The sequence below is a fragment of the Rhamphochromis longiceps genome, linkage group LG20 (assembly GCF_057381845.1).
Source record: "Rhamphochromis longiceps isolate RC_006_pf linkage group LG20, R_longiceps_female_GT1.1, whole genome shotgun sequence".
NCBI lineage: Eukaryota > Metazoa > Chordata > Actinopteri > Cichliformes > Cichlidae > Rhamphochromis > Rhamphochromis longiceps.
This window is the reverse complement of record NC_140576.1, coordinates 3,274,400-3,302,008: the sequence shown is the minus strand read 5'-3', so window position 1 is coordinate 3,302,008 and position 27,609 is coordinate 3,274,400. Positions and strand designations below refer to the sequence as shown.

The window sequence follows — 27,609 nt, the reverse complement described above, 5'->3', positions numbered from 1 at the left end:
TCTTACTATGCTAAACATGGGTGTCTCAGCCAAGGTACAACTAAGGGAAGAAACTTTCTTATATAGTAGAAGATTTCCACAAGATTTTTCTTCCTCACATTCATCTGCAATTAGTCCAGTAGTGTAGTTGGGCAGTGCTATGGGGTGGCTGGAGGACAGACTCACAACTTTAATTTCAGTTTGTCTCAATTTTGTTTGATTGATGTCAAAATGGGAAACTGCATCTTGTTTGTTGCATAGATAGCTAGAATGCTACTTCTGCCCTCTGTTGGTGGTTTTGTGAATAGCTGATGAAAAGTCACATGGCACACACAAACGTTAATGAAATGTTTTTTTTTATTCACCTCCTCCTTCTCATGTGCTATTGACAAAAGATGCACCCATTACACATCATCATCAGACACTGTTGGATATCATTTATCTTGCAGACTTGTCAGAAACGATGAGAAACGTTGACATCATCATTAGGCCAAACAGTTTTTTTCCTCTGTATTGGAGGTGGGTACAGCATAACGTTTAGTATAAATAATAGTAGTGCAATTATACTCCATCTTAACTGAGGAGATATTTTGATAGTCTCAGCTAGTGTCTCGTTGATGCTAAACTTTGTATTGCATACAGAATTTAGGCAAGTGAAACGCAATAGGAAATGATAATTGTAAAAAATTGTGCTTTGGAAAACCAAAGAAGTATAATTGACTTTTGTATAAATTTCTTGCAATAAAAATTAAGCAACAGGAGAAGCTGAGTAGATTTTATCGAAAGAAGGTACTGTGCTCTCTGTGTTTCATCAAGTAGAAGTTATGTATCTCAAACCCGGCCCTTCAGAAATGAATCAGGGTGTTAGTGGAAGCAACCTTAATAGTGGTCCTATATAAGCTGTGCACCATTCTTTAAAAAAGGAAAGAAAGAGGATATTACATATAAACACATGCTTTCTCAGGCGCTGATTATAGAATTGTGTACTGGTTAAAACCTGTCAGCTTTTGCTGTTATTGTGCAATCTGCTAATAATAATAATAGTATCTGCATATTTAATATACAGTATTTACATTTAAGCCTTTATAATGCATATGTAAGTGGTTACATAGGTCGCGCAGATTTAGTCTGAAGAGTGAACGGCTCATGTGACGCTGATCTGAAAAAGCCCTTCTGATGAAACAGGAATACAATATATCATGCACATATATTCGATTATTTATATGTATGATATGTTAGCAGAATTCTGTTGCTTTAAATGACACAAGCAGTTGCATTAATGCGATTATTGAAGTGCTTACTGAGACGCATTCATTTTTGTGAGCAATGCAAGACATGAAATGGATGCAGAAAAGAGAACACTGGTGGTTGTACGCACATGAAATCTGACATGTTTTTGATTAAAGTCTATGCATATATATAATGTATATCCTGCTATGTGGGCAGAGAATAAGTAATAATGGTTATAAGACCTGGTACTAATGTAAATACATCACCAGAGGTCACCCTCATGTCCAGTGATAATAAAATACTTTCCCAGGCTTGTTAGGAAGTAAACCTTTACAATCAGTTCATGTGCTCAGAGATCTTGTTCCTGTAGAGGAGATGAAGTCTTCTCAGTGGTGTAGTGTAGTGAGTGTCCACAGCTTCTTATTCACAGAGCAACTTAATGCTGACGCTATATTGACAGAGAGTAACAACAAAATATTGGACGTAAATAAATAAATGACCATGTTCCTGGCTGCGTAGCTTACGGTGATGCGCTTATTGTAATTTAGAGCTACAATCACCAAGCACCACGTTCAGAAGACACACTGAGGTAATATTTAACTGTTAATTGTCTACAGATGTTGTTGGAAATCATTAATCTTTCTCATTTCTAATATTTCCATTATTATTATTATTATTATTATTATTATTATTGGCTCATTGGTTCCAAAGTTTTACTTTCAAACCATCTTAATGAACATTTTGAAGTTAGTCCTAAGTCAGGAGCAGTTGTGGAATAGCTCATGTTAAACATGGGTTATCTGTGATCAATTATTTCTGGGAGGATAAAACAATTTTACAAACTATTTTTTCTTTGGGGTAGGAAAATCATGTAAATACAGTCAAACTTTGTAAAGTGTAAGCATTTAGGATATTTAGATGTGATAACAGACCTTTTCGGGTTTTGCCTCCAATCATCTGCAAACCACAGTTATTATAAGTAATCCTTCCTAAGCCAGTGGACCAGCGTTTATACATTCATAGCTGTGACAAAGATGCATATAGACCGTCTGTGCATGTCTGTGCTTGTTATACATGTGTTCAGCATCACTGTTGTGTACAGATATGCAATCAGTGACACTGAGAGTGAGCTTACGAATTATAAACAGTAGTAACGACAGTTACAGTAAAAAGGTCAATAGAAAGAATAACATAAAACAGGAGCTGCAAGTAAGGGAAAGTAAGAGTCCTCTAACATAAGTGACAACATGATGCCTCTGACATTGCATTTGTGCTGTAGAGAAAATATTTGGTTAAACATTTGGAATGACAACTCATCGAGAGCTGCAGAGATGGAAGACATACAAAGCTGATTTTCTGTCACCCTCTTTAAGTGGCGTGTATCAGACACAGACCCCCTGGAACCCTGTGTTGGGAGGGTGTATAGGTTTTACACTGGTAGCTTTGCTATGCTACAGGACTGTAGGCTAACTTCCTCTGAACTTTACAGGTGTGTGATGTAGCTACAGTGAGAGGTGAATCTGCCTGTGTGAGCAAACGTAGGCTGGCGCACCTTTGTCAGGTGGGAGACGTGACTTCAAATGTAAAAGCGGGGAGTGAGGTACAGGTTTAAGGTCACGGTGAGAGAAAAATATGAGAAAGGGGGCAGATAGTGAGTTGTAACTTCACTGCTACACTGTTTTTCTGAAATACCAGTGCACGTGGAGCTGTAGAAATTGGCCCTGAGTTGTCGCGTGGTAGTGGGAGCAGGGAGCTTTTGCCGAGGGGGCAGCAGTAAGGTGGAGGCTCCTTCTTCTGTTGCAGCATTAATCAAATCATTCTCCTCCTTCTTCTTGTTTTCCTGTTTTTTGTGTCTTCTCTCCTTCCAGCTCACCAGCCTCCTGCTCCTTCTCTCTCACCATACTCTGCTTTTCCTCTTTTCTTTGGCCCAGGTGTGGCTGGAGAAGGTGGTGGCCAGGTTTGGAGAGACGAGGACTGCTGCTGCCCCCTGGTGGTGCCCTGGTCCCTGTGCGCTACGACTGTCTGACCCCAGCTGACAGCACAAGCTGCTCCTGCAGAGGTCGAAGGGGCAAATTTCAAGAGACGGTAACGATAGCAGATCCAGAAAAGTAAGTTTCATCTCACCTACATCTGAAGTAGTGCTCATTCTATCAACTCTTGAGTCTCAGAAAACTAGAGTGGACACAGGAAGCAAAGGATATGTGATTAATAATGCATCCGAAAGTAGTAAATCAAGCACCACCTGAGGAGTTTCTTTTTCCTCTTACCTGTTGGCTGGAGTTAGCAGAAGGTGGAGTTATCACACTTTGGTCCAGTAAGGGATTCACTGGGGCAGAACAGGGGAGGTGCGTAGCACGCCAATAAATTTCCAGGTACTCTGCAAGGTGGTCACATGCATCTTCCAGCTGATTCTCATCCAGGATGACATCAAACATCTCCTGTTGATTCACAAAATGATAAGAGAAAACTTATACAAAGTCCTTCAATGAAAACTTTTTAAACTTTTAAAATATCATTTAATTACATAACGTGACATACAGGTGGACACTGAGCGAGCTTGTCCCCCGCCATCATCTGGACATTGAGGTGTTTGCTTTGTGATTTCCCTCGAGATTTAATCAACCTCTGAAGAACCTGCCAGATGATTCAGACACACACACAAAAAATGAACGAGCATGGTTTTAATTTAATATCATACAATTAATTTATCCGTTTTAACCGCATTAGACACACCCCTTACAGACAGAAATTGTTTAAATAACGCTCATGCGTACGTTCAGTAAGAAAGATCTGTAATCACTCATCTGCCTGCTTTCCTGTCTCCATGTCTACCTCTTTTCCGTGCTGTCCGTCTCAATATTGACATCTTTACTCGAGTCCAATCATCTTCTCACCTGCCTTATTTGAGCCAATCAGCCTCCACTCTGTGTGGTTTAAATCTACGCTCTCTTTCATTCTCCCTTTCAGACTCTCATTTGTGCAACCCACTTCCTCCCCATCTCCCACTCAGAGTCACTCAGTGCTCTAAATCCTATCACTGCTGGGATTCTGTTCTGCCATTATGAGTCATCAAAGTCTCAATTCCTCTTCAATTCTTCCAAATGATTTCTCCTCATTGATTTGCCTCTTTTGAGCTCCTTCAAACAAATGTTAATCTGTACGGGGAGTGTACTATTTTAAAACCTTCCGAGTTGAACTTTCTAATTCTGTTATCATTTATCCATCCAATCATTTATCCATCCATCTTCTTCCTCTCATCCTATTCAGGTTTACAGGGAGGCTGGAGCCTATCTTAGCTACTATTGGGCGAGAGACAGGGTACAGTTCACCAGCCTGTCACAGGGCCAACACAGAGAGAGAACCATTCACACATAGGAGTCATTTACAATAACCAGTTAACCTAACTCTTAATTGCATGGACTGCTTTGGACTGCTGGAGGATGCTGGAGTACCTGGAGAGAACCATGTAACCACGTACATCATTTACCATCTAAAACAAGGCATTTTGTGTACGATCCCTCAGATGCTGGGAACCAGCAAATATTTAAATAATTAAAATAGTGCCACAGAGGTTTAATTAACCACTAGTTTGCTCAGAATCCAGAATATGACCAGAAAGGCAGCTTTGAGGATTGTACTCTACTTTAGGTGATGAGACTTTGACGTAGACAATGATGGGAGCCAGAGAGGTTTTGAGGAGTTGTGCTGGGTGATTGATGGTGTCTGCGTCCAGGACGACCAGCTGAAGAGACTTGGCCAGCTCGAAGATCCTCTCTATTTCACTCTGGACCTCAGCTGTGAATGGCAGAGAGTTGCATAAGCCACTTTTAACAGAGCTGCATCACTTATTTAAGTTTTCCTGTCATTGAAGACAGAAGGGCATCTATTTTTAGCATCCATCTGTCCATCTTTATTGAGCAAAAAAAGATCAAAGACAAGTTTTTAAAAAATTTTTTCTAAATCTCACCCAGACTTGAGCGTGTGTTGGATCTCTCCATTATGGCTTTCTTGTTCAGCACTGAGCGCTTTGCCAATGACAGATCAGCGGTCACCCGGGTAATAGTGATCCTAAACAAGAACCATCTTATCACACCACATCCACAACTGTTCCATTTCAAAGGAGGAGACGAGCTCGTGCTCCTTCTCGCTTGCAACTAAAAATAAATCATCGTCATCGTGTGTGCTTTCGAGCACGAAACGTGCAATGCAGAAACACACAAGCAGCTCGGCAGTTCAGACATAGCGTTACTGTACGCTGCTCTGCATCTGCAGAGAGTGACACAGACAGCCGTTACCCACCTGCCATCAAATCGGTGCTTTAGGAAGTCAAACAAAGCTTTCTGCATCATGTCTGTTACCTAGGAAACAGAAACAAGGAAGATAAGTGAGGGACGTTGTGAGAGAGAAAGGGCTGTGAAATATGCATTCACTCATGCACACGTCTTGCTCTTTAGTATTTCTTGCATGTTTCACTGATTTTAGTGACACCTGACTTTAAGTGTCTGCACTAAATGAGGATTAATACAGCTGTCACACACTATAATGAAGCTGTAAACAGCTGGAAGGACAGTGATGGGATTTTTTAGCTTTAAGACCAATCAGTTATAGCTTTGTAAAGAGACAGAAGAGTCAGCACAGATAAAAATGAGCAGCATTACAGTCCTTCTTTGTTCAGTGTTAAATCACTTGGATGTCTGAGTGGCACAATGATGTTTGTGCACTGCCAGGATGAAGTGAAGCAGTCTATTTTCAAACAGTCCTGAAAAATGAATGGCCTTTGGAGTAGAGGATGAAGCTTCCACACTGAAACAGAGAGATGGGGAAAGAAGGCAAAGGAGTGGAAAGGAGGAGAGACAGTGCTGAAGAACCCTGATGAGTCGCCGAAAATAATTTGTACACAAGAGACGGAGCACAGAGAAAGAGAATGTGAGGGAATGAGAGAAAGAGGCAGCCTGGCATTCACCACTGGAGCATCCCCAAAGCACATTACCAGAGCAACGCATAAATATTTCAACACACACACACACACACACACACACACACGCACGCACGCACACACACACACGCACACACACACACACACACACACACAAAACAAACAGCTTGGCTCATAGCCTGCACCGCCACAGAGGAAAGAGCAAGGCAGGGAGAAAATGTTGAAGCACATGCCTCACATATTCATCCACCGAGTCATCGAAATTGATGCATTCTGACATTATTTCGTTTTGACTGCAGTGGGTTTTCATATGTCTCATCTGTGATGTGTGCATGTGTGTGTGTGCGTGTGTGTGTGCGTGTCTGTTCAGTATGGGAGTATAACACATGGTGTGGCTAATGCAAAGGGGCATACATGCAGTTCTGTAGCTCTCAGATGGATCTAAGATGCCTACTGTGTGCCCTTTAATTTCATCAGGGTGGGACTGCGGCTTAGTAAAAGCGTTCATGGGATAATGGAAGCCAAACACCCCAGTTTTACTGGATCAGAAAATCCACACCTGATTAAACTCATGCTAGAAAGGGAATCCAGAAGAGAAAAAGAGCAGAAACTAGCTGGAAATAACTCAAACATCTAAATACGTTTAACATATAGTTACAGTAAATATTATTGCTTAATTTCCTGCTTAATTTCCTAATTTTTATTCTTTGTTAATAAAAGCAAAGTGAATGAAAGGCTTCATTCCCAGTTAGATTACTGCAACATTAAGTAATGCCTCAGAATAGCTTATTTGTCTTTTTCTGGAAAAGCGATATGGTACATTGCAGCTCTGTGGGCTGCACTTAGGCACACTGGTACTTTCAGCTAACTGCTTGTGTCAGCATACTAATGTGCTCATAATAACAATGCGAGTTTACTAATTATACACATTTTACAGCAGAGGCTACTGTGGGACATCATAATGTTTGCAGCAAAAAAGTGAGATTTTGACCTGCCAATGACTCATCATGAGCAGCATGAATCTCAAATTTCATAAATGTTCACACTAGAGACAAAGTTAAAGGATGGCCAAACTATTGCTGAAATTTGTCGTTTTTGCTTTGCATCAATTTGTCAGATAGCTATTGCAATATTTTCTGACTGGACCAAAACGCAGCTGTGATCAAATGTGTTGTCCATAATAAAAATACATAAAAAACTATCTCTAAAAATACATTTAATATTTAAATCAAATTAATTTACATGCATCAAAACACAAGATTAAACAGAACCAGGCCCAAATAACTGAAGAACAGTACTGATGGCTGACTCACCTCGTAGCCTTTCAACGAAGGACCCACCAGGACCACCGGCCGCATTGAAGGGACCACATCATATGGGGGAACATGTTCAGTCTGCACAGGCAACAAGCAGACAGTGTGGAAGTCATGAAAATTAAGATATGTGGAAGTTACAGTAATACACGATCACAGAGATAGATTTTAAAGTTATAAAAATTTAATAAAAACATTTAAATTAAATAATCGGAGCAGAGTGATACACAGATGAATACCCCAACATACCTGTTTCTGCTTCTGTTTGGCTTTGAAAACAAACAGAATGAACATTGAGCAAAGAGGCGAAAAGCTAAGTGGGTTCTTGCAATTAGTGATGAGCAGGGGCGTGTCCAGTGTTTGTGAAAGTGGAGTGGAGGGGCTTATGATTCCACTTAGCAAAATTGCAAGTTACTAACTGGGCTAACAAGAGTAAAACATTTTTAAACTATAAAGACTAAACAGAAATGAGTAACCCCACTCTGGAAATAAACTGAAAATAATAAAACAATTTAAAAAAAAAAAGAACAATAACAATCTGGGCTTTTTTTTTTTTGCATTCACTCGAGTTTTTCTTCACAAGTGCACAGTTTTGTTAACTGTGTGTTATTCAGGAAGCTCTGATCCAAATTCAGCAGTGATCAAATAACTTTTGAACTTCAGTTTGATTTAAAGTAAAACTCTATAGTAAAAAGATTTTTGTAAACACGTGTTTTCCCTGAAGGTAACATTTTTGCCCAGAAATAGTCCCTGTACGCAAATCTGACTCGGTAGCAGCTTGAAGGCCTGACAGACAGACATGACAGCAGGACTCCTTCAGTCTCTCTCACCTGCAGATGGAGGGGTGGACCTCCAGCCTCCGGATGACGCGTTCCCTCCTTTCCTGTGGAGCAACATAATGCAAAGCTTCATTATGCGTGGATCCCCTAAGGAGGCAATTTAGAAAGAAGGACCTCCAAACCACAGCAACATATGAGCAGAAGTAATAAAATAACTTTACAAAGAGTGTGCTGCAGAGGAAGCTGCTAAAATTAGGACAACAGCGTCAGAAAAACAGAGAGGTCTCTCAGAGCTGCGTAATCTCTGACCTAGCTGCTGCTTTCTGCTCTTGCTTTATCCTCATGGCCTCAAGTTTGACTGGACTGGGGATGAAAGTGATGTCTGCCCCTTCCTTCACCAGCCGACCAATCCACCAGTCATTGTTGTATTTCTGTGTAACAGTGAAAGACACCTCTCATGATGCAAGATGCGTTAACATTAATCAGAGTAAATATTTATTGTTACTTTATTTGTAAACCATGTACAAATGCAGAATTGTAATGGCTCTCACCTCTTTTATGTGCAGAAAGTCTTTGGTTTCAAAGTTAATTGCAGCACCTTGGACTGGACAATCTTCATCAAGGGCCCCACAGTAACTCACATTGGTTCTCACTGCAAATGCTACTGATTTAGCCTGTGGACGACAAAACCCCCCCCAAAACAAATAAGATCTATGGCAATATATCGAATGACCTTTTCTTTAATATTCAGCAAAATTTGTATCTGAAGATTAGTTTTAGTTCTGTAGACCCTTACACACATAAAGACTAAAGTGGTCGACTGGAACGCAAGCTTTCAGCATGACTCAGGACTTTATTGCTGTACCTGTGGAGGTAGAGGTGATTTTAAAGCCAATAATTGACCTTTGACCTTGAGGCTCTCACCTTGGCTCTCTCCAGCTGCAGCTGAGCCTGGCGCTCGGCTTCACGCCGAGACGCCTCCTGGTCCTCCTCCAGGGACAGGTCGGAATCAGAGGGTCGACTAGTGTAGGAATCGGCTGAACCCTGAGTGAACGAGGAAAGGAAGGAAAGTCTTAAAGCAGGTGGAGAAGACATAAATCAGCCCAATAAGGTACCTGGAAGCAGCTGTTCAGAATTCCTCACGGCATAGAAAACACAGACTTAGCTCATATGTTGCGGATTCAGCTACAGATAGATCATCATCTACGCATTGACCTCCGTACTTCCCTTTTCTTTCCTTACTATTCACCTGTTTCTGCACCTGGGTTTCTTCTTCTGCAGCTTTCCAAAGCATGTCACCCAGGGGAATATGAACACGAGTTCTGCAACACTAACAAGCAACACGACCTTGCTGTCTATTTATTCACTCAGACTGGCACACCATACATTGGCAAAAGTCCAATTTTCAACCAAGCATTTTGATAACACATGCTGCAATATCCAGACTTATATCCAATGTCTGGATATGATTTATAATGAAACAAAAACAACAACAACAACATAGGACTATTACCACTGGTACTGCTTTACAATTTAAAATCATACTGACAGTACTGTATAAAGTCTTGAATACAACACAGCTTTTTCAACACAGAAATAGAAACCAGGAGAATAAACCAGCTGTACTCCACAGAACCATCCAAGGTATACGCTCAGAGGCAGGGGAACAATATGAGAACCACACCAGCAAACCTGGAGATGGAGCAATACTGGAAGAGCATATGGGAGAAGGACGCAACCCACAATGTCAATGCTCAGTAGCTATTGGATCTAAAGTGGCAGCACAAATGAACAGACTGCTAATGGATGAAACACACCCAGAATTGTTAACTGAAAGCCAGACAGTCCTGATCTCCAAGGACCCCCAGAAGGGAGCGGTCCCATCCAACTACCAGCCAATAAGCTGCCTTAGTACCACTTGAAAGCTCCTGTCAGGCATCATAGTGGCTAAGATGAACAGGCACGTGGGTCAATACATGAGCAGGGACACAGAAATGAATTGGCAGGAATAACAGAGGAACGAAACGCAAGCTCTTGGTAGATAAAGCAGTCGCCCAAGACTGCAAGACCAGACTGACCAACCTGTGCAGTGCCCGGATTGATTACAAGAAAGCCTGTGACTCGAAGCCCCGCACATGGATCCTGGAATGCCTAGAATTGTACAAGATCAACAGGACCTGTAGAGCCTTCATCAGGAACTCAATGGGGATGTGCCAACAACACTAGATGCCAATTTCAAGCCCATAGCACAAGTCACCATCAAGTGTGGGACCTATTAAGGAGATGCTATGTCCCCACAGCTGTTCTGCATAGGCCTGAACCCCCTCAGTGAGATCATCAACAAAACTGGCTGCGGATACGACTATGGAACGGAGAAATCGTCAGCCACCTCCTGTACATGGATGACATCAAGCTGTATGACAAGAGTGAACGAGACATCGATTCACTGATCCACACCACCACGATATACAGCAATGACATCGGAATGTCGTTCAGGCTGGAGAAGTGTAGTCGGATGGTAACAAAGAGAGGGAAGGTAGTCAGAACTGAGGGGATCAAGCTACCAGAAGGAAATATTGCAGACACTGAGGACAGCTACAAGTATCTGGGCATCCCACAGGCATCCCACACGAAGAGGCTGCTAAGAAAGCTGCAACCACTAAGTATCTGCAGAGGGTCAGGCAAGTCCTGAGAATCAGCTGAACGGTAGAACAAAATCTGGGTTATCAACACCTACGCCCTGCCTGTGATCAGGTACCCTGCTGCTGTTATAATAAGGAGGAAATAGAAGCCAGTGACATCAAGACGAGAAAGCTCCTAAACATGCATGGAGGGTTTTACCCCAAGTCCAGCACCCTGAGACTGTATGCTAAGCGGAACGAAGGAGGCCGGGGACTGGTGAGTGTCAGTACCACAGTTCAGGATAAGGCAGCAAACATCCACAAATACATCAGGAAGATGTGCTCAGTGAATATCTCAGGGAGCAGAAATGCACCAAAGAGGAGCAAGAGGAGGAACCATCATGGAAGGACAGGCCACTGCACGGTATGTACCACCAGCAGATAAAGGAAGTGACTGACATCCAGAAGTCCTACCAGTGGCTGGACAAAGCTGGACTGAAAGATAGCACAGAAGCACTAATCATGGCAGAGATGGGCAGTAACGCGTTACTTGTAACGCGTTACTGTAATCTGATTACTTTTTTCAAGTAACGAGTAAAGTAAGGGATTACTATTGCAAAATTGGTAATTAGATTACCGTTACTTTCCCGTAGGAACGCTGCGTTACTGCGTTACTAAAACCGTGATTTTTTTGCAAGAATGTCTCATGACAGTGACGTAAGCGATAGAGGTGGGAATCACCATACATCCCACGATACAATATTATCACAATACTTAACGCACGATACGATAGTATTGCAATTTTATTTATTTATTTATTATTATTATTATTATTTATTTATGAAAACTATGCAGCCCATTCAGCAACAGAAGAATTTGAAAGTAAATTAAAACAAAATATAATTTTACATTAAATAAAAAAGTTTTAAACTTAATTAAAATAAAACATGTCTTAAATTAAAATAAGTAAACTGTCATGTTTATTGCTGCCAAAAAAAAGTTAAACACATTTGGACAGTGAAGGAATGTCAGGATTCTTGCTCAGAAAAAGGATCAACATGCTCTGAAGTCAGAGCACACAAACCTTTTTTGTAACAAAATATCGATTTCTGCTGTCCCTGTATCGATACATTATTAGCAAACAAAATATCACGATACTACACAGTATCGATTTTTCCCCCACCCCTAGTAAGCGAGTGCGCCGTTGGTGACAACAGCTGTGTGCAGATCAACAATGGATCCTATATCGATTGTGGGAGAGAGTATGAGCGTGCAGCGTTTAAAGCATGGAAGTACTGACCTTATTTTGAGTTTGATTCCATAAAAAGTGACAAAAACATTAGCGTCCGTTGTGAGTGGGAAGAAAACTTTTTACAGCGAAAAAAAACCCTAAACTTCCAAGCAAGCACCGAGTGCGCAACGACGTAATGGGAAACTCACAGAGAAACTCGCGGATTCTTCAACTGACCGCTGCGGCACACCTGCACCAGGGTAAACCTCCGCCTACGCCACTCCTGCTTTACAGGTGAAAATAGAGCAACAGGACCGCTGAGTCTTTGACTTTATTTATTTTCTGCTGTGTTTTACTTGCATCTATTTGAAAGAGTGAGTGTAAACACAAAAAATATTTTATTTTATGTGCTGGAATGTGCAGAAAATAGGTTTAAATGTTAAACTAATTTATTCAAGTCAGAGAATGTTGCATATAATTACATTTTTGCTTGATGCATAAAGTTAAAAGATTAAAACTGATAAAACAAGTTAAAAAAAAGAGACTTTTCCATTTGATTACATTTTGTATGATGGATTATGCAGAAAAAGTAGAATTGGGCTGAAAGATCTATCGCTTTATCACCTATTCAGGTTGTAAATCGTGTTTTTAAAAAGTAACTAAGTAACTAAGTAATTAATTACTTTTGAAAATAAGTAATCAGTAAAGTAACGGGATTACTTTTTGGGGGAAGTAATCAGTAATTAGTTACTGATTACTTTTTTCAAGTAACTTGACCAACACTGATGGCAGCACAGGAACAAGCTCTGAGCACAAGATCCAGAGGCTGGGGTCTATCACACCAGGCTGTGTAAAGATGCCTCCTGAGACAATCCAGCACATAACAGCAGGATGTAAGATGCTAGCAGGCAGGGCATACATGGAACACCATAACCAAGTGGCCGACATAGTGTACAGAAACATATGCGCCGAATATGGCCTGGAAGTCCCTAGGTCAAAATGGGAGACGCCCACTAGGGTTGTTGTTACGTCCCTCTGCAGCTTTTAATCGTCTCAGTGTTTTCAGCTGGTGCTAATTGGCCACACCTAGTCAGGTGTGGATAAAAGCATACCTGAGGCAAGCTTTCCGGCAGTGCACTAGTCTTTGCCTTGGTGGCACCAGCCATTTTAGCCAACCTGGTTTTCCATTTTAGGATGAAACCTCTTCTCACCCACACTCTGTTATTCAGCTCCTTTTTTTTATGTTGCGGCTTTTGAGCCGGGTCGTAACATAAGTGGGGGCTCGTCCGGGATATTTGGACATTTTAGTGGAGACTGAATGTCAGTTTGTTTTGCTTTTAAGTGGGTGAGTGATGGTGGTCACTGTAATTGTGCAAACTCCCTTTAGTTAGTGTGTTTCAGCTGGGTGGCTGTGCTGCCCTTCCATTGAAGCACTTGTTTGTTGTTTTGCTTTATTGTTTTAGTTTATTGTGTTTGGTGGCTATCCTGGGTGGGGGTACGCTTCAGAGTTTGGTAGGAGACTATATCTCTGGTCTGCTGCCTGCTCTCGAGTTCGCGTTTAAAGTTGCCTCGAGCCTGGTACACCACTGAAGACTAGGGTAGGAAAAGTAAGGGTTTTGTTGTTTTTAGTGTTTTAGGCTGGGAGTTGCACATAGTAAATCAGTGGCACCAAACTTGGTAGGAGGTTTGAGACCATTCATGATTATGGTCTGTAGCTGAGGCAGGTAGGCTGTTTTTAAGTTGGCATTGTGTGCACACCCTGTGTGTGCATATGTCAGTGTGGATGGATGCTAATGAGATCCTTGTGAGGTGAGTGTTTTGTGCTGTGACCTTTAGTGTTGTGGGGAATATGGCTATTTTGTTGGATCACTTGTGAGTGTTGTTGGCCAGGTGATGGCAATAACACTGTGGGGTGCTGAGCCACCCTTGATGTGATCATTGTGTGGCCATAGCTCTCCATTTTGTGGTTGGTCACTAGTACGCTTGATTTACTGAACTTTTTGGATTAAAGTAACTTGTTGTGGTATAGGGCCACTTGTATGTGACTGTTTGTGTGGTGGAGACAACAGATCACTTAGTTGTGATTATTTGTTGCTACTTTTGGTTGTGTGTTGTAGCAGATCAGGTAATCATTTTGGGTTTGACTGTTGTGCTCCTTTGTGTTGGTCACATGTTACTTTTTGTCTGTTCAGTGTGGCAACTTCAAATCCTCATGCCCATCCATGCTTAGAGATGCCAACTATAACGTGAACACTGTGCTTCTGTTAGCTTTAACTTTTATTCCAGGTTTGTGGGTCAAGGAACTGAAGGCTTCAGAGGGGCTTTTAATAAATTTAAGGGTCCTAGAGGAACCCTTTTAAGGGAGGAGGTGTTACGTCCCTCTGCAGCTTTTAATCATCTCAGTGTTTTCAGCTGGTGCTAATTGGCCACACCTAGTCAGGTGTGGATAAAAGCATACCTGAGGCAAGCTTTCCGGCAGTGCACTAGTCTTTGCCTTGGTGGCACCAGCCATTTTAGCCAACCTGGTTTTCCATTTTAGGATGAAACCTCTTCTCACCCACACTCTGTTATTCATCTCCTTTTTTTTTTATGTTGCGGCTTTTGAGCCGGGTCGTAACATAAGTGTTTTGTTTTTTTTTTGGTTTTTTTTTTGGTGGGTCAACACAAATTATTTTATTAAAACACATATGTGGTGAAGGCTCTGCAAAACATCAGGCTCCATCTCCCGCCTGACAATAGGTGGGGTGTAATATTTATACAACGTTTTGAGGACTGTCAATAGAAGTCATTCTGAATCACCACCTGCTGTCAGTCACAGCTTGCTTTGGGTGTTTCTACCACACACACTCCACAGATGTGTGGACAACTGCAAACAGGGTCAGCGTGCCAGAAAGCACAATGAAGTTTTGATTCTGGGTAGAGGCGTGGTTCTGCTGACATTCCTGCACTGTCCTGGTTTCTCTCGAGCCATGCTGCTGCTAACTGTGCCTCTGAATGCAGTTGCTGAAGTCAACCAGCAGCCAGCGCTGGATCTCACCAGCCTCAGCCTGCTGCTGCTCACTCTGTCTCTGGGTCACTGGTTTGTGAATCAGCTGTGGGCATGCTTCCAGATCACAAAAAAGCTGACCAGTCGACTGCTACTCAGCTCGTGCTGTGGAACCGCAGAAGCAGCCTTGCAACTCTTATATCACCATCAGAGGGACGTAACAGTTGTGGAGAATGGCCGAGCTAAGATCCTGTGGGACTTCCAGACACAGACGGACAAAATGGTGGTGGCTAACCAACAAGCAGTGGAAGACAGCCATAGTGATAGACGTAGCAATACCAAATGACATCAACATCAGGAAGAAGAAACACGAGAATCTAGAGAAGTACCAAGGGCTCAGAGAAGAGCTTGAGAAGATGTGGAGGGTGAAGGTAACAGTGGTCCTACTGGTAATCGGAGCAATTTGTGCAGTGACCCCCCCCCCAAGCTAGGCAAGTGGCTCCAGCAGATCCCAAGAACAACATCTGAGATCTCTGTTCAGAAGAGCACAGTCCTAGCAAACTGCAAACGGCAACTGTACAGGACCCTCAAGCTTCCAAGCCTCTAGTAGAGGACCCAAGCTTGAAGGATAGATCGCAGGGGAGATAGGGGAATTTTTATGTATATGTATTTTAAAAAGTGCTTAAATGTCAGTCAATCATTTCTCAAGAACATCAATTCTTGAAATGCCACAGTTTAATCATTAAAAATGAATTAGTAAATCCGGCACAGACAGATACAGATGTAAATAAAACTCAGAATGCTCACTCCATAAACTCCACACTCATCCTTTCACTCCAAGCCTGCTCTTCCCTGGTGGCTGCAGTCCCAGCTGGATGTAAGGCTGGAAGACTCCTCACATACCAAACAGGAGTATCCACATAAGACACCTAAATATAGCTCCAGAACAACGTCATCCTTCATTTACCTTTTGTCTCCCACCTGCCTCATCCCTCTTTCCACCTCTGTCCCCCCTCACCCAGCCCAGAAAAAAACAAACAGAAAAATATTTTAGCTGAATCCAGCACAGAGTTTTGTGGATATCATTTGAATATCAAAGCCTGCCAGAAGCAGAACAGAATCTGAAGCGTCTGCCAGCGCAAGAAACAAAACCTAATTAAAGTCCATAAAGTTCTACAGATAGAACAGGAGGATATTTATTCTAAAGTTCAGACAGAGTCTCATTAGCACACAGTGCACACACACACACACACACTAGCTGTACTGTTGTTGTCTAATTTAACTGCTTTGATTTGCTGAAGAAGGGCTCCACAACAGTCATTTTCTCTTTGTCACTGTCCAGATCTTTCCATAGACATAATATCAGCTGTCTGCTGTCCAGGCATTTTCTTTTGTGTCACACAAACCTTGTAAAAATATACATGGCAGAAGTTGAGAATCTCACATTAAACCTATCTTTTAATAGTATGGGGAGCCTCTGGGGTGTTTTTGCTTCTGTCTTTCTAACTACTTCTCATTCTCTTTCTTCCTCAGTGCCTTCCAACTATTCATACGTACCCAATTAGTATGTAGAGAATCGTCTACACAGCCTCAAAGGCAAGTGTGATACATCCCATGATGCAGTGCCAATAAAAGCCAGTCACAGAAGAATTTCACAGACTTTTGCCTCTATTGCAATTCTGTCAGTGAAGAAATAAGAAAGCTGGAACTTTGGAAATAAGCTTTTGCCAGCCATTATGGGAACAGATGCTGATATGCATGTACCAATTCCAACTCATCAGTATGGGTAAGCATATTAAAGGGCATGAGTAAAAAAAAAAAAAAATCTTTACATTTTAAGCTTTAGTGTCAATGTGACAGCATAATGGCTTTGTTGCTTCAAAGCTGGATGCTAGTTTAATGTCCAGTGTACAGACTTACACCTGGATTTCAGTCCTTCTGCTCCTAATACTCTAGATAGGTTAAATGCAGATAATGAATCTTGATCCTAATTTTTAAATAAACTGTTAAGTGATCTAATGTATGACACAGCCATGGTTGTAATCCCTCATATTTATGCATCCTTCAATCCATATTTCTAACAAACCAAACAAGATCAGAAAAAAAAAATCATGAATATATTTCACTACTTATTCCAGTCTCTGACAAACTCTGTCTCACTGTAAAAAAAAAATAAAAAAAATAAATCCTTGTTCTGATTGCACAAAAATAGGACCAAGAGTGGAATCTAACACAATCACAGACACACTGGTCAGTCTCAGTGTTGAAACAGCTTTACTGTACCGTGCAAACTCACACCTCACTCTGTTTGACTGACCGGACCCTTAAAAAGACAGACCTGCTCACAGTGCAGCTGACAGTTATGGCCAAAGAGGGTGTCGAGAGAAATCCCCCAGATGTTACGGACTGGAACGTGTGATAATGACACAGCAGCAGTTGTAGATTCCTGCCAGCAGAGGGAAGCATGCACATGACAAAACAAGTTTCCTTGCTCATGAACCAGCTGTTAGAGCCATGGTTTGCTCTTTTTATACTTAGCCATCATGCCTGAAGTAGATGAACAATATTATGGCAATCTGTGCAAAATAAGATACATATTTATGCAGATGTATAAATACACATTATTCCATTAATTGTTCAGTACATATCAAAGTACTGTTATGTCTTTTATTCCAGAAATTATACCTCAGTCTTTTATTTTTGAATTCCACAGTGAAGTGTTGAAGCTGCTGCTGCATTTTTACAATAATGTCATGAAACATTATTGTAGACAACAGGGAAAACAGACCCACAAACGGGTCTGGGGTATACTATTTATTGGTATGGATGACCTTATAAACAGACAAGCCATAAATAAATGGGTCATGAGTCATATTATTCATCAGACAGGCCACCCACTGAACTACTAGTTAAAAGCACCGCTGCAAAGTAATGGAGTTGAGATAGCCTGTGTGTTTTCAGTTCAGTGTGTGTGAAGAAGAAAAGAGGGAGGGAGGGACGAGAGGACAAGTAGGGGCTATGCTGGAAAAGTGAATGAAGTGAACAGACTTCTGCTGAGAAAAGAGTGAGAGGGTTGGGGAGAAGAAGAAGAGGGGAAAAAGCAGAATGAAGACGCCTCTGAGCAGAGCGATGGAGGACTCGTAGATGAAGAGGCTGGAATCGCATGCAGAGTGGTTAAATAAGGGGGAGGGTTAACAGCGTACCTTGTTGCAGATGAGTCCTGTAGCGCTCGAGTCGGAGGCAGACATGATGCTCCTGCCAGCGCTTTCTTCCCCCCATTGCAATGAAAAAGCGTAACCCTCCTCCCCTCAGCCCGTGGTAACAGTGGGGAGAGAGGGAGGTGCGCGATGCCTAAGTGCTTCACAACCACTGCTGCGCTGCCTCAACAGTCATTTCCTATACAAAATTGATGCCCTGACTGCAGCACTGTTGTGTACACGCCCGCATGCTGGTATTGTATAGTTTCTTGCTTTAGCTGCAAGTCAGACTTCATGTAATAAATTTAAAGAAAAAAAAAAGATCTTTTCTCTGCTCAGCTTTGCTCTCCCTTGGGTTGCCCTTCTCTGCCACAAATCTCATGCAGCCCTCTCCAGCATCATATTCACAACCCTTTCAGGTTTTTCCATACCTCCCTCTTATGTAAGTTCAGGTATTAAGAGATCCTGAAAAAGATACACATATATCTATATAAAATCAACAACTACATTGCTGGACTGGTGTTTACTCTCACTGTGCAGTGTATAATTTTTTACTGGGCACAGGGAGAACTTCTAAAAATAAAGCAGAACAAAGGATAAGCTTGTAAGCCTCGATAAGTAAAAATAACAATGGCTGAGCAAAGGAAAGCTTAAAAATAGTCTCTGATTGTCATTCCTCTGCCAATTGGTATCTTTCCTTATTGCACAGGAAAAGCAAAATGAATAACACTCAGAAATGCAGAGGATGTAAAGCCGTTGATGAAAGAGAGGCGAACATGTGGATGCAGAAACAGGAAGAGAAGGCGAGATGGGGCGAGTAGGGTAGGGCTTGCCTGCTTGCCCTGCCCTGCACCATCCTCCTGACAGGAAGGTGATGCATGAGTCTACAAAACAGAATTGCATCGGTGAGTCAGCAAGCAGCCATCTAGAGTCCATCAGATGTCTTAATAAGCCAGAAAGAGACGTCTCCGTTGCAGAAGAAAGTCTCGTTCCTGGCGAGCCAGGCCTGGATGCCTGCTCTATACGTTGCCCCAGGCACTGAAGACCCTGATTTGGGGTCCATTGTGCTGGCAGCATGCATGCTCTCTCACCCTCACTGAACTTTCGCTGCTTAAGAATGAAGAAAGTGCACTCTGCCAAGGCTTTTAGGAAAAAAATGCCCTGGGGCTATATTTCTGTGTGGCTTTTTACAAGCAGGGAAGCACATACCATATTAACACACACACACGCACACACATAGAGACACACACATTATTAAAGTTATTGCAATAACTCTCCGATCCCTCAGCAGAGAAGATATGGTAGCTATATTTCCATCATTAGGGCTGTGGGTAAAACAGCCTCTGAGTAATGGCACCATACAATCATAAAGGGAGAGAGAGTTAGAAGGAATGAAAAAGAGGGCTAGAAACAAGCAAAGGCTAATATGAACTACATCGCAACAGAAAGAGAACTTAAACATGCAAGTTTTCAATACATTTTTAATGTCAAATCATTAGTCTGCTTTGCTACTGTTGATTCTTAGAGCTCTATATTTTCAAGCGAAATGGGTGGAGGTAGATTAAGAGAAAAAGATGACATGAAATTGTGGGAGAAATGAAAAAATACAGAGATTTTTGAAGGAAACAGGCAGAGAAGAACACAGTCAGACTAGAACAGGAAGACAAGATTAAGAGAATATGTCTCTTTTTTTGTTATTAATTTGCTGTTCAGGTGCTCTAAATATAGCTCTCCTCTCCTCACACTCCTCCCAACAGTGACTGGGCCTGGCAGCGGTGGGGAGATAGCCGAGGGCTGTTTAAGTTAAAGTTCAGTGAGTTTTGATGAATTCCTTAAAGAAAGAGTAAAGCAGATTTGAGAATGGCTCAGCTACATTCACTGAAGCCAGACAGACAATCTGAATATGAATGAGCCAATATGGGAAACAAGAGCAGGGATCTGTATAACTGTGCATGTACATGTGCGCTGTCTCTGCAGTAAAGGTGGGTTTATCTATATTGTATCTATTTTTAATATTGTGGTGCAGTTGTACCTTATAATAGCAATTTTGTTCAGATTTTACACAAGCCAATGAAGACAAAAAATGAAATTCATTTAGAGAAAGACAGAAATTCAAAGTGTACATTTTTAAGTAATTTTATATTTGTATATATGGTTTGTTTATCTTGAAGCAGGTGTCAAAAAATATAATAATATGGTTTTGGTAGCGAAATTCTTTGAGGGCGTAGTGTGACGCTCCACACATTTCGCCTGACAAGTAAAAGATCCTCTGTTAAGTCCTGGAAGGAGACACAAATCCTTTGGATCCCTTTTATCAGGAAGGGCACTCAGTGTAAAAGTCTGCGTAATCAAATATGCGGAGCTACCTGCTGTGGTGATCCCATTGTGAATAAAGAAGCACTGAAAGTAGTTTTATCAGTGGCCTCCAAGTATCCAAGTACTGAATCCAAAAAAGGCAAAAAAACAAAACCCATAGTTAAATATTAGATTTTAAACCAGCTCAGTTTTTGAGCACAAGCAGATCTTTATTTGATACTCTCGCACGCCGTTACTTTCTATGATTATCTGTCTCTCTTTTTTCCAACCATACTCTTGTTCTGTAAACAATGTGAGAAGCCCTGTGCCATCTGGGCTTTAAAAAAACAGCTCCAGATCTTAACGACAAATATGGAGATTAACATGCTGGAACTCTGCAGTCAACCGCTCATCTTTCTGGCCTTGTAACTCATGAAAAGGCACCTTACTTTCTGTGAGAAGTGTTAGCTGAGGCAGCAGTACAGGGAAAGGTGGATCATTCAGAGCCAGAGAGAAATGCAACCAGAGTAGGGCAGAGTGGATCAATATGAGAGGCACACAGATTGATACTCCATACTGTCCTTTGCAGCTCCACCCTCCTCCTGCTCTAATGTTACCCCAGAATACTTTATCCCAGTCTTTAATGAGCCTCTGGAAAACCCTGCAGCCTATGAGGACACACTGATAAACAGCTGTTCTCTCAACACCAACTCCACTCTTTAAGGAGACCTAAGGAGTGAATACACCTTGCATTTGTCAGCTGCACAGATAAGTGCTGCGAATACAACACTGACGATGTAAATATGTGACTAGTTATGGATGGGTTGTCAGTGACGCTGGCATACAGTAGAAGAAGACGCAACGAGTGTAGCCAGGAATATCTTTCATCCATGCTGACAACTTGGCCTTGCCGGCTACACTGTGCATCGTTAGACTTTCATCCCCCCGGGGATCCCTCAACCTGACTTCACCAAACTGCTTCAAAGCGCAGAGAGGCTGGAGCTAACCCACATAAAGCTGTGTACCGATGGTGCAGTGCAGAATTAAACAGAACTGCATCCTTCATTAAGTCAGATGTGTTTGTTAAAAGATGACCTGATTTAGGCTTTAGATTTGAGTTGGGCCTAATTGGTGTGTCTTGTTTAGTGCACCGAGCTAACTGGGGGGGATTTCAGACTTATCAATATGTAATGGTGGCCTACATACTCACGCAATCCAGCTTTACATTGAAAAAAAGTGTTTTCGCTCACGTTTAAGTCTCAAAACTATTCAGTGACTACACGGTGTAGGCGAGGAAAGATGTCAGTTAACAAAAGCGAATTAGATAGATACAGATGGATTTTCTAGATTAAACCAGTCCTATGGATACATGAAAGCACATTGTAGGCTATTGTCTTTTCTTTTATCAAGATAACAATGAGAACACCGGTGCACAGATTCTGGAGAGGACCTTAAAGCTGGAACTGGAACCTTTGTGGTCCTCTCAACATTGCTGGTTCATCAAATTTAATCAAGGCTTTGCACACTGATGCACCAGCACACACACACACACACACACAAAGCACTTGGCTCCTCGCGGGACAGGCTTTTAGTGCTCTGTCTCATGCAGTATTTAATTGACCCCACACAGGAAGCCTAGTGGTCCCAAATGCACTCCTTCCCCCCACCAGCAGAGAAAGAAACGCTTGCGAGCATGCCCACAGCTTCCCACCATTGCTCCTCTTTCACACAACTGCACTAAATGCCATTTTCTGCTTTAGTGCAACATTTCCAGTGAAATGTGAGTGCTGAGGGTGAGGAATCTGGATATCCATCAGATCTGTTCACAGCGGTCAAATGGAGATCAAAATTCAGTCTTCCCCCACTTTAACAACTGCAAACAACTCCACTCTTCAAACTTTCAATCAAAATTTAATGAGGAAAGATTTTTCCATTCTCTTCAAAGTCAGCCAAAATCTTTTATCATCTGAAAATCAGACCTGCTGTGAGGTCTGAGCAATTTGAGGCAAGGAATTTTGATGTAGAAGAGATAGCGCCATACTTACTCAGATAGAGGTAGGAGAGCAACACTCCCCGTCTCTCTTGCTTGCTCTCTCTGTGCTAGGCAGTCATGGTGTGCTCTCTCTCTTGTGTAACACTGAAGTGTACTGTAGCGTGCTTGTAAGCAGACTATCCCTCTCTCTTTCTTTACAGCCCCCCTCCTCTCCTATTCTCCACCACTCAGTACACAACCCTTCTCTACGTCAGTGAGGCTCTCTATGCTCCACATAGCATCCTCTCTCCTCCTCCTTAGTCTACCCTTCATCTCTACCTTGCCTGTCCGATGGGACTTTGTACCAAAAGCGCATGCTGGGTTCTTTCAGAACTCCACCATGATGCTTAAGGTGACAATGTGATGCAGCATCGGGTGGCACTGAGCCTTAAAGCAACAACCAAGGTAAACATGACTGGGATCCCTAGACACTTCAGAAGCACTCGAAGGGAAAAGCTGGAGTCATATTTAATTATACCATATCTGATTTTCTTGTAATTTTCACAAGTTTTTAACAAAAATACCATTGCCAGAATTATTTGGGCAAACCAATTTACGCTTGTACATAGTCGATGAGCAAGTAATTCCAAAATTAATAATAATGGATACTTTATTGATCCCCATGGGGAAATTACTTGTTTTTCTCTGCATTTGACCCATTCACTCAGTGAAGCAGTGGGCAGCCCACTAAGCAGGCGCCCGGGGAGCAGTGTGTAGGGACGGTACCTTGCTCAGGGGTACCTCAGGGTAGCCGTTAAGTGGATTCGAACCGCCGACCTTCCGATCATGGGGCGACCACTTTACCTACTGAGCTATCCCTGCCCAATTAAGTGTTGTTGTGAAGTTCTTCCAAGATATCTGGTGATCACTGCCAAATTTGTATCAGTAGAGTTGTGATGAAAACTGATGACATAAATATGTACCATGTGTTGTAACTACATCCTTCTGTACGTTTTCTTATCTGCTTATCCAGCTATCCCACCTATCACAGGGCACAAGTGGGATACACCCCAAGCAGACATCTTTAAAATCACATATTAGCCCAACAAGCAGAACCTTCTTGCAGGGCTAACTGTATAGAGCACAGAGACAAAACCTCCAAGGGGGAAAAAAATCAAGCATTTCTACAGTCCTGTCACATTTTTCAGCCGCTCTGGATTTCAACATCTCAAAAGCTAAAAGTTTAAAGAAGGGAGAAAGTCTGATGGTGATGAGAGGGATATGGGGGGCGATGTTTGACACGTGGAGGCGTCCCCGGTGTAGCCTGTGGTTCGCAGAGTGTGTTTTGCAGACGTCATGGATGGCTGTACTCTGACAGCTGCTCGGCTGGTGAGTGTGTGTGTTTTATGGGATGTGGGAGGTCTGCACAAACCAGGTTCATTCATTTGTGCTCACCACACCTTGCACCTTGCATCTATGTAAAAAAGCAGCAGATATGTCAAAGCCAAGTAGTCTCACACATGAAGGAGGACCATGGTTGGCTAGACAATCTCCAACAAGACTGAGATTCATAATTCATAGGCTAGGTTGCAGAAAATAGTGAAACTGGAGGAGGAAAAAAAACAGAAGAGGGACACAGAGGAGGCATCCATTTTCATTCTGTGAATAAAAATATGAATGAATGAATGAATGAATGAATGAATGTTTGGAAGTTAAACAAAGGGAGAAAAGGAGGAGAGAAAGAGAGGAGCTTTAGGAGCTCCACCCAAGCATTGAGTGCAGATGTCTGTCAGTCTGTCCCATATGAAGCGCCTCTGTGGGCAGAGCTGCTGCTGGTGCATTATGGATGAGGAGCTATTTTAAGGCACTGGGGATGCTGCATTTTGATTTTTGAGTGGAGGGAAGATGACTCCTTGCTGCCAAATCCTTTCATGAGGTTTATACAGTACTTGATGGGTTCAGACAAGCAGGTACAGAATGTGTTCCAGCACACCAAGAGGAGGGAGGAGGTAAACAGACTGGAATGTTATTGAAGTGAGCGAGAGTGTCACCACGCAGTGTTTCACACAGACAGTGTACTTCTTGCAGTGGCGAGCTGCGCACATGTACCTTACATAATCTCCGGTGAGGCTGTTCACTGAGAAGTTAACAAGCAGTGCACTGAGAAGTTGGTTCAAAGTGGTTCAGATATAATCACGAAAAAACGTTTAAGAAAAAGAAAGAAAGACGAGGGATTTCAGAAGTTTACTGTGATACCACAGATGTGCATGCAGCTACAGTTTGTTTTTTGTAACCTCTAGTACTTCACTCTCAAATGAACATTTGAAAGGGCCTTATTCCAAATAAAAGTTTTCTCTATACAAGAGAAAAGGTAATAGTTAAATATGTATAAAAATGACTCCCCCCCCCCCCCCCCCCATTTTATTCATTGAAAAACGCTGTAAGCTGCTCTTTTTTTTTTTCAAATAGAAAAAAACAGAATCAATATCTAAGATCTGATTTTGCATTGAGTGCTGAACATTTTGCATAGCAAATGTAGTTTTTGGGATTAGTGCCAAAAAGTCCTCAGCATGATGACAGAGAGACTTTTAGCACTTCATCGTACTGCAGAGGGACTGAGCGGACCTCCAGTAGTTTGCTTCCAGACACACAATGAAGCAGATGATGGACCTTTCCCAGCCAGCTGGCTGACAGTATGGTCAAAATTATGTATCCTGACTTTTCAGTCACCTTTAAGTCCAGACCCCTTGGGTGAGATTTCCTAATATTGTTTGGTGAATCATCTCACTATAGCTGCAGGTATATATTGATCTGTCTTTGTGAAATGCAACCTCCAGGAGAAGAAGAGCTTTCAGAGCACCATGGTAACTTTGATTAAATTAGGCATAAAACATCACAAAATGAAACAACCTAAATAAGTGCAGATTGCTGCAGATGCAACATTATTACATTGATAATTTAGCAGAAATCTGATTTTTGTGTTTTCTATAAAGCACCTAAAGCAGATTAGATTATCAACAGAGAATCATTTCACTCGTATCTATTAACATTGTGACTAATTCAGGCTTTGCAATATTATCTGTAGAAGTAACTTCGCCTGTGTTTCTCTCCCTCAACATGAAACACGTTACTTAGTAAATAAAATACTGATAGCCATCATATTCGGCCTTAGCGTTGTCACTCTGATTTAGGCACTGCATTACATCACATCCTCTGATGAATGACTGGAGTCCTCTCACATTATAAACAAGCATGAAGAATCTAAAGGAGGCAAAGACACAGCCACACAGTTTAACTGATCGTTAATTACCACACTCATTCACAAATGCATGACACCGGTTATGATCTAAATTGCTTTTGTTTTTCCTGCAGTATTAAAACAGTTATTACCTCATTTTCCATAAAGTGGGACTATAAACACACACGCAGTTCATCTGTTGCGCCAGCTGACCAGTTTTGTTGTTTTGGGTGAAATGACTATCACGAACATTTCAAAGCTCATCTGTCCCTAATTCCAGCTGGCAGACAGTGCCATGCACGTCAAAGCTTTTCCACTCCAAACGGAAGATTCCCAGCGTGGTCAGCGTGTCTAATTTAATTATCAGCATCCCAGAAAGGACCTGCTACTACTACCTTCGCCCCCCTTACAGGTCTGCATGGTACTGTAAATGCACTGCACGCAGGTTGGTTTCAAACTCCTTCCAGCACAAAAAACAGTCCAAATTTTCCTCAGTTACCTCGACAACATAAAGGTAAAGAAAAGAAGAGGGAAAAACCGAAAGCCTACCTCGTTCAGCAGAAAGACGCTCGAATTGGTCAGGGACATCCGCAGATAACAGCAGTCTCGGTCACCACAGCCCAACTTGGGTGAAAAAGCCACAAGGCATCAAGTAAAGGCAGAGCACCGCGCCTCGTCGAAACATTTCCACAGCCCGAGAAAACTCAGCTGTAATAACGCTTCATTTGGATGCGATGCTCCCACGGCATCTGCGCTGTAAAATCTCTAGTTTCTGGATTCACGGCATGATCAATGACTGTACACAAAGCCACGCGCACGGACACACGGCTGGATAGATTACAGCTTTCGTAATAAATTATGCAAGACCTGCACTTTTCGCACAGCCCGGTCCCCTTGGATTTCTGCGCCTTCATGTTGGATTTCTATTTTGGAATTTCTGAATATATGACGAACATTTTTTTTAGTAATTCTCATAAATTCATCCAATAATGTTTCTATCTCTAATACCGAACTGTTCCCCTTTCCGTATGCGGCTCAATTTGTTTTTGGCCCAGTTATTTAAAAATGTTTACGAAGCAAGGGTTGCCCCTCAAGCTCTTAAGCTCAGGGTTCATGCAGGATTCCTTGCTTAGCATGAAATTGGTGTAATGGGCTCATTAGAGCGACACGTGAAGGAGAAAGTGGACTAAGTTACACATGGACTAAGCATATTAATTTACTTCATTATCACAGTCCCAGAAGTCCCATTACTTCTGTTTGCTGTTCAGATTCAAAGAGCTTTGTTTGACTGGGATGCTGTTTTAGACGTTTTGCATTCACTATCTGAAGATGTCCAGGCAGGGGGGGTTGGATGAAGGTCTTCTCGGTTTTCACTGATCCAGCACTTTGCCCACCAGCCCCCACCACTTCACATCCTGCAGACGCCTTCCATTTACACCGAGCCAATCAACCAGGTAGCTTAAACTGTATACAGCACACAGCCAATGTCAAAGACACGGGAGAAAGTCACGCACACACATACACAGAGAGGCCCCTGAAGTGGACTGAAAGATTCATTTTGTTCGTTTAATTTCAGATTGTTTTTATTTTAAAAAGATAAGGGGTGTGTGAGACAGTCCGTGACCGTTGGCACCCTCTGCTGGGCAAACTGTAATGAAATCCAAATCTCATATTTGGTCACTTATGTCAAGACTATTAAAAAATCTTAATATTTTGGTAGGAAAATAGGAAATAGGTCCAGTGATTTATTAAGACAGTTTAAACATACATGTGTGTATTGATTCACTGTGTGTTTTTCTATCCAGGTATGCCTTTACTGCACTGGCAGTGCG

The 27,609-nt window shown here is 42.0% G+C and overlaps 1 protein-coding gene across 2 annotated transcripts; it reads right to left on the bottom strand.

The window, feature by feature from the left end:
- Positions 1-351: 351 nt before the first annotated feature.
- Positions 352-26,556, bottom strand: LOC146644660 (voltage-dependent L-type calcium channel subunit beta-4-like). Of its 2 annotated transcripts, none has more exons than XM_085394106.1 (14): positions 26,327-26,556; positions 9,162-9,281; positions 8,789-8,911; positions 8,547-8,668; positions 8,289-8,341; positions 7,708-7,727; positions 7,459-7,539; positions 5,509-5,567; positions 5,177-5,277; positions 4,853-5,004; positions 3,748-3,843; positions 3,477-3,647; positions 3,334-3,381; positions 352-3,260 (listed from the first exon to the last, which is right to left on the bottom strand). In XM_085394106.1, the coding sequence occupies exons 1-13, from the start codon at positions 26,363-26,365 to the stop codon at positions 3,352-3,354; spliced, it is 1,167 nt and encodes a 388-aa protein (XP_085250232.1). In that variant the 5' UTR covers positions 26,366-26,556; the 3' UTR covers positions 352-3,260; positions 3,334-3,351. The 2 variants fall into 2 exon arrangements, with proteins under 2 accessions (XP_085250232.1, XP_085250233.1); XM_085394107.1 differs by having other exon boundaries at positions 3,338-3,381.
- Positions 26,557-27,609: the final 1,053 nt, after the last annotated feature.